The sequence below is a fragment of the Aplysia californica genome, unplaced genomic scaffold (genome assembly GCF_000002075.1).
Source record: "Aplysia californica isolate F4 #8 unplaced genomic scaffold, AplCal3.0 scaffold00059, whole genome shotgun sequence".
In the NCBI taxonomy this organism is placed as follows: Eukaryota; Metazoa; Mollusca; class Gastropoda; order Aplysiida; family Aplysiidae; genus Aplysia; species Aplysia californica.
In genome coordinates, this window is record NW_004797329.1 from 338,644 (window position 1) to 346,768 (window position 8,125).

Genomic DNA, 8,125 nt, shown 5'->3' on the forward strand with positions numbered 1-8,125 from the left:
AAATATGTTGACCAAGGCGCAAACAAACGTAAATTTGCAGTTTCCAAGGACACCAAGGCTTTGGAAGTCACCAAAATTTGGCGGCCAATTTCTCGCTAATTTTACCTCATCCCCCCTTCCTCAGTCGCAAATACCTCGACTTCTATTCAAGTTAGATGGATATTTTTATCATCAAAAGTAAGACAAAGGAACAGGTTTTAAGATTATATAACCTCATGATTCAATCCAATCGAGATAGAAGATGTTAAATCCCCTTTCTTACATAGAAGATCATACCACTACAACCTCTACATTCACTTTTTAAAGTTTTTAACTTCCATTGAATTTTGAAATTCATTCAACAGTGACCATATAGTTTTGTTTTTTTAACATTTTTACGGCACTTGCAACACAAATAAGTCAGGTAAATGCCAGAGATCTTAGGAGTGTTACTTGAGAATAACATACACAGAAAAGAAGGAGGAGAGAGAAGACAGAAAGATGTTAGAATTTTTAATAGATTAGGAGAGAAGTAAACCACACTAGAGCACCCATCCACCATCCTAAACAATGACTGGTACGAACATACATAACACTCACAGGAATGATCTGTCCACAGACACCCACAGGCTCATGGCGAACGTAGGAGAAAAAGTTCCCATCTGTAAGGAAAAACAAAAATTCATACAAATTATTTTAGGCTCATTTTGTCTTGACAAATAGTCAGGGCAGCAGAATAGTCATGTATGATGTATGGTGCTTCGTTTTTTCCTGAAGGAAAAGAATGATTGAAAATGCGAAAAAGAAAAGTATTTCACCAGTTAAACGGACACAGTACGATTTCTGTGTCTTCCCCTTCTCATTAAAAACAATCCATGTAATTCTTTTTGCAGCTCTTCTCATGATTGATCCGACCTTTGTTTTATAAACAACTGCGCTACAAAATCTGCATTTACAGAAACTCTTAAAAAGCTGTGGTAGGTTTTCCTTTCTTTTTAACTCTGAATTATACTCTTCCTCTACCCAATTTTCAGTGATAAAAACTTTTCAAATGGTGTTTAGTGCTTATTCAACATGTCCAGAAAAATAAAATTTGACTGCTCAGTAGGCACCACGTCTATGGAAAAAACAAAATTTGCACTATGAATGTCCCAAAATACAGGATCTTCGAAGGCAACTTCTTCCTCCCATTTCTACCACAGACAATACTGCAACAAAAAACAACTTTTGAAGACCTCCATCTTTTCTAATTATGGCATAGGGCTGAAGGGTACAAGCTTGAAGGCTACTGGATTAACAGCAATAACAATGACAACAACTGTTGAACTGGCTACACATTTTCTTCTCAGTATCAAAGCAGTTTGTTGCAAAACAGAAAATTGGTTCAAACTGGAAAACACAATAGCTTCAAATCATAAGTCTGCACAAAGCACCTACCCATTGGTACCACTTTGCCTCCATTTTTATTGGCCCATCCAGCATGATATCTGAAACAAGACAGGTCTTTCAGCTTTTTTTTTTTGTTGCTTTTTTTGTACAAGTGTTATGGCACTTGCAACACAATAAGGTCTAATAAGTGCCTTGATCTTTGTGCATTAAATCAATTTTGAAAAGCAAATAAAAATAAAACTTTCATTTTAAAAAAAGAAGAAATTCAAAACAAAGAATATCAAAGAAGATTTCATATTGAAAAAAAACAAAGAATATCAAAGAAGATTTCATATTGAAAAAAAACCAGTAGTTAAATAAATGTATAGCGGATTTGTTATTGAATACAGAAATTACACCTCTCATGACAGATGGACAGACAAATGCAAATATACACACAAACAGTTTTTTTTTATAATTTATGATAAAGAGAAACACACTGACAAAATAGAAGTCATTAAGTGTTGCCAAAATGTAAGACAGACAGACAGACAGAAACAACACAGTGGTTGTAAAAAAACAGAACCTATGCCCTGCAATCATCTCATACACACAGAGAACTCTATATGGCAACAAAAAACAGTAGGACATGGACATGATGATAAATTGTCCTTGCTGGTGAGTTTTAGTTTTAGTAAGTTTTCTACGCCACTTGCAACACAATACGCTCATATAAGTGCAGAAGATTAGAGGTGTTACAAGAGAACAACAAACACAAAAAAGAAGGAGGGGAGATAAAGACGATAGATGTTTGATAGGAAAGAAAAAGCAAACCACACCAGAGCACCCGCCAACCACCCACTTGCTGGTGAGGTAACACATGTATGCAACAAAAACAAAAACCAGGTGAAAGGTTCAAATTTTCGGCCTGTATTCATGTTTCATTCTGATCCCTTTAAAGGCTAACAGTTTAATCAAATCCCCCTGAAGAGTTTGGCTTAAAACATTCCTGTCCTCCTAATACTGGCACAAACTACAAATTACCAACTGTCACTGGTTGTATACTTGAAAATAAGAATAGGATCAAGCAACAGTTATAACAGTTTATTGCTGGCTTACGTTACTCGTCTGTTCTTGCCAAAAGAGGGCTCTGGGGTATGGGTTTGTTTAGTTCAAAGATTTAAAAACAAAAAATTATATTATAAAGAAAAAACTTTTCCAAGGTCCTATTTGTCCGATGCTTTGAAGAATCATTCTTCTGTTGTAAATTACTAAAGCCATTGATGAAATGCATTTTATGGATAAAGGCCAAAGAATTAAAAAACAGATGACTTTAGAAATGTTTTTAAAAAAGCAAGCTATGAACTGAACAGGACACTGAAGACTCATTACACCCAGCCTTTTTAAAAGAAAATAAAGAGGGGCCTGAAAGAATACAACAACAAAATATCAGGTATCGGAGAGAATCCACTAGCAATTGGAAAAGACGTAATATACGTAAATGTATTTGTGCCAACTTAACTGTATTCTATATATGCATCACAACTTGGTGGAATCAGGTGCTCGTCAATTTTTGGGCATGTGCAGTTATTAGTATCAACTGAAAGATTGTTTATTTATTTTGCTTTCAAAGAAAAAAATTATCTATTTTTCTTGAATAGAAGTCAAGACATTTGCAATTGAAGGAGGTGAGCATTGCCTTGTTTACTGTCGTTGTAAGGGAAAACGACGAATGGTCAAAATTTTTCAATTTCAACATCATAGAGTATTTAATTCTGCACCTGACGTATAAAATTTGTTGTCGTATCCTAATCCGCTGTTACGTAATTTCTCCCCTTATGTAGGCCAACTCTGGGCCGGAGTGCAGTGTAAGGGAAAACAATAAATGGTCAATCCGTCAAGGATCACTGCTCATTCGGCATCATCCCCTGGTCTCTGCCGTCAGCCAAATTCAGAATGGGCGACAAATGGCAGTTGGTCACTGTTGCGGCAATACAAAGATACTAGTCCTTTTTTGCACAAAAAACATCCCCCTCCCCTCCCCCCGAGCACAATCGACCAGGATTATAAATATGTATCACTTTACAGTTGGGATATGGGTTATGGAAGAAAAGATATTATGATACATGGGAAACAAGTAGCAAGAGATGGGACACAGAAGATGGGACTGATAACAAGTGTACGATAATAGCTGTAATGCACAAGGACAGCCTGTGAACCAAGACAGAGGGAAAATGATAGGAATAGATAATTCTATAATAACGAACACCTAACTTTACACGTATAATAGCTAGAGTGTGTACGTCTTATTTTTTATTTGTAACAACCTGTAAGCGGTCATCAATGTCGACATTACATCAAATCTGATTATCGCCTACGCCCATAACAATTCACGAGTGTAAGGGAGAACGACGAACCGCACTATTCATTGTTTTTGCGTAGATCACAAGGCCCACTTGCGGCTGCGTAGTATAAGGGAGAACGACGAATGTTGAATAACTTTGCTTCTTTTCAACTCTAAACAATTTTAACTTTTGAAACAGCTTTATGAACACCTTAAATAACCACATCTCTGGTGAATTATAGCTTAAAAGAATAAAAAAATAGAAGAGTTATAAAATAAAAAACGATTTTTGCCTCCCCTGAAAAATTTGCCTTGCTACCTGCACAGGACCATTCATCGTTTTCCCTTACCACGGACGTTAAGAGGTAAAATTAGTGAGAAAATAGCCACCAAAGTTTGGTGACTTGCAAAGCTTGGAAGCCCTTGGAAACTGCAGCTTTACAATTTTTGTGCCTTTGACCTGCTTTTTTTCCGTAAAATGCACACATAATAAATGTGTTTTTAAATGAACATTAAAAGTGTTGAGCCAAAAAAAAAAACTTTCGAAAAAAAAATTGCCCAACGACCACAGAAATAGATTTCTTTGCGTTCATTTTTTTGACGACCGCCTGATTCCACCACGCTGCCTCACATGTCTTACTCTCCGCATCCATACCTCCCTCTCCTTTTTCATCCACCCATCTGTCCTTCTCTCCCTAGCTTCAAGGTGCAGATGTTAGAGATTTAATACAACTTACATCCATACCGTTCCTACATCCACAACATACTGACGCGCCATTTAAGCATGAAAATCAGTAACAATCACCTGTAGCACTTGATGGCCAGTTCCACATCGACTGCAAAGGCTGCACTGAAAGGTTTGCCATTGTCAAGGGTTTCTAGGGACTGTAAATATATGCAAATGAAGTGAAAACTAGCTTTATAAATAAATTTGGGAAAGAATATGAAAAAGCGAAAACCAGGCCGAAAATGAAATGAAATTTTTAAAAAGACAGTAGGAATAAATGAACGTTTGAAGAAAGAAAAACAAAAATTGTTGAGAGAAAAAGAGAGGAGGAAATAATATATACAGAAACAACTTACAGCAATGTAGTTTCTGTCTCTTTCAATGAGATCTGCCAGCCTGAGCATCAGATTTTGTCTCTCTGTTGCGTCCGTTGTGCGCCATGGAGATCCCAAGCGGAAAGCTTCATTCGCTGCTTTAACTGCTTTGTCAACATCCGCCTGATTAGAAAGATAGGAGCAATATGCCAAGGAAGGACAAAATGATTCAATACCAATATAGGGAACTAAATTATTTGTTAAGGATCTGAAGTCCGAGGGGTATTCAGTCAGTCTGTAACCTGACTACGAACAAGGCATACGCTAGAAAGTTGAAATTTAACACTCACAGTGCTACTTTTCTTCAGAGTCAACCTCCAAATAAAGACACTATTGCCATCTTTGTCCTTGAACATAATATGACCTTGGATGGGACTTGAACCACTTCACTATTACAGAAATCCGATATCAGATATATATATATTAGTAATTAGTACCTTCATCACTGAAACCCTGTCCTTTGACTTTGAGAATTTTTTCAGATTTGAGAAAAGGAAAAAGTCAGAATTTTAAAAAACTCGACACACAGTACTCCAGAAAGATAGAAATCACATTCTACAAGTTTCATTGTACGACAATTCCTTCATAATAAGGGTAAATACTTATTGAATGCCCCTTGTATTACAAATGGCCATTCAATGGGTGAATTCTTTTTTATGCTGAAGGCACCTTAGAAAATTGATCGACTTCCTTTGATTTGGTCTGGTTCAATCTGGGTGTTTTATGCAAACAGTTACTACTGACATTTGATGATAACTTATCCTTCTGCACTCTCTCTTCTCGGAAAACTAACCTTGGTTGAACTGAAGATGTCTCCAGTTTGAGTGTCAAAGATCATACTTACAAAAATATTGCAGTCTGAAAGCCAAGTAAATGGAATTAACTATGGGTCAGAATATCAGAATGAAATGTACAGTAAATACATTTAGTTGTGTGTATCCTACAGACAAAAAAGCCATGTAGTGCCATTGCCCTATCAGTCAAATACTCTGATGTTCTATAGGACAATAGAATATATTTGTAATTTTGCAATTTTAACAACATTCAAATCTGAAAAAAAAAATTCATACTATCTTTCCGAAATATATTATTATGTAGTATACATTTTCTGCTTAGAACTCTTAGATGAATATCGAATATGCCTTGATAGAAACATTACCGTAGTGATTTAAGTTTACAGTCATAGGCTATACATTAGATGACCAGTGCTTTCGATCAATAGGTATACAGTTACATATTCCATCAGATACAGCTTTGTCATAGGCTTTCCTTCACTGATGGTGAAATGTCTCTGTACATTTTACTTTTCTTTTTTTTTTTTTTTTGGTATGTGTTTTACGGCGCTCGCAACTGTATAAGGTCATATGAGCACGCGGGACACACCTAGTACTTTTAGTTGGTAGGAAATTTTGAATTTTGCTCGGGTGGCGGCCGAAGCCTACTCTTATCGATTTTAGACCACCAAGGGATCTTTAATGTGCGCAACTTGCACACGGGCCCTCCGAGATTTTCGCCCTTGTCCGAGAAGGCTAGGTGTAAATCTTTCCTACCAGAAGATCAGGGATGTGGCAGAAACACAGCTGTAAGAAGGAGTCAAGGAGTAGCAGTAGAAAGGCTGCAGAAAGAGTCAGGAGCCCAGAGGAGGGCAAAGGAGGTGAGGGGGTGGGGGCAGAAAGAGGAGACGAAAGCAGACAACAGAATATTGCTAGAGAGCAGGAAAGGAGGTGAAAGAAGACAATTTTAGAGAAGAAAATTTTTAGGTCGCTACCCTGATTCGAACCCGGGACCTTTGAATGAAAGGCCAACACCTTAACCTCTAGGCCACGAGAGCCCCCACATTTCCTCTAACAATCAGTTCCCAGATTAAATTTTCGTAAAGGATTTTGCATCGGTCCCACTCTGATGATCTTTGAAAATGTTACCTAGTAAGTAAGTGTATGGGATTAAAGCCCCAATCAAGACTTAGGTTATTTAAGAGGCAAGACCTTCATATTAAATGTCTTTCTCCAACGTTACCAAGCTAAATAGGCTTACAGCCTTGAAAACTCCACAATACACCCTAAGTTCAAGAACGCTCAGTCTGGGATTCTAACTAGGGCCATCCACTCTACAGTCCACCATGATACCAGCTGAGCTAATGGAACACCTAACACTATCATCAGACATGTAAAAAGAGTATATGTTGTTGTTGTTATCGACCCAGCAACAGCTGGGCTCTCACCCTTTTGTCCAATGCCATGTAGTGATAAGTGCAGGTTTGCTGCATTTGCTGTAATGTTCCTTAGAGTGTGTTGTTATTGTCAGGTCTCAGAGAGAGAAGTGTAGCTCTATTCAGGGCTGTGCAGTGGAACAGGTGATGATCCAGTCTCACATGTACAGTCACACAAAGGACACATTGGAGGAAGTTCAGGTTTTATCCTGTTCAAGTGGAAGTTGAGCTGTATATGTTCTGTTCGTAGGCGGAAGATTATGGTCTGTTTCTTTCTCTGTAGGTGGTTGATATTGTCATTTCATTTTATGGTAGACATATGTTTGAAAACTGCTCTGTCTGTCTTTCCCAAGGCCTATCTGTTCATCCAATCTTGTTTATTGTTGCTTTAAATTATTTGTATTGCAGTGTTGTATGAAGCTGGAATGATGGGTTGTTCCTGCCTAGATCCCCTTTTAGCAAGTGCTCTGTCATTTCCAGGCATGTTTGAGTGTCCAGGGACCAACTGCATCACCAGGTTGATGCCACAGAATGTTATCAGATGATGGGAGCAAAACAGTATATAAAATCTTGGTTTAGATGATGGTCATTTTCTACTGCTTGCTAGGGATGGGCAGATACCGGTACCCAGTACCGGAACTCCGGTTCTACCGAAGGAGGTGTCAGTACCGGTTCCTGGCCTCCAGTACCGGCTCTGGGAAGGAGCCGACACCAACGGTTAGTACCGGCTCTGGGAAGGAGCCGACACCTAGACGCTCAGAGGAGACCGACACCAGCGGGTTTTTTTAACTGGGCCACGGGAAGTGTGCTGTGTGTAGGCCTAGGCCATGGCCTAGCAGCTGTGACGTCAGATGCACACAACGCAGCGGGTGACCTTGATACAGGACTTTAGATTTAAAATTGACAATCAGAAATAAAGTTTGCTAAAATTTAAATATGGCATCAAATCAGGTCCCCCGCGAGCCACTTGGTGTATTTTGATACGCTGATTCCGAAATTGAAAACAATTTTTAGCGGCGATAATTATTTTTAAAATTCTGCATGCAGAGTCTTTTCCCGCGCGGCGGCAAACTTCAAAGGTATTTTGCGTCACAGTTTGTCTCTCAAATTCTGACGTGTGTACG

The 8,125-nt window shown here is 38.3% G+C and overlaps 1 protein-coding gene across 3 annotated transcripts in view; it reads right to left on the bottom strand.

Annotated features, from left to right (window-relative positions):
- The window catches only part of LOC101855082 (aldehyde dehydrogenase, mitochondrial), a 36,308-nt gene that overhangs the window by 11,035 nt on the left and 17,148 nt on the right, over positions 1 to 8,125 (bottom strand). For all 3 annotated transcript variants that reach the window (XM_013079656.2, XM_005093159.3, XM_013079657.2), the window contains exons 4-7: positions 4,775 to 4,915; positions 4,497 to 4,576; positions 1,417 to 1,466; positions 580 to 641 (exon numbers count right to left, since the gene is read on the bottom strand). In XM_013079656.2, the coding sequence (XP_012935110.1) occupies positions 580 to 641; positions 1,417 to 1,466; positions 4,497 to 4,576; positions 4,775 to 4,915 (333 nt within the window). The remainder of the gene's footprint in view (positions 1 to 579; positions 642 to 1,416; positions 1,467 to 4,496; positions 4,577 to 4,774; positions 4,916 to 8,125) is intronic.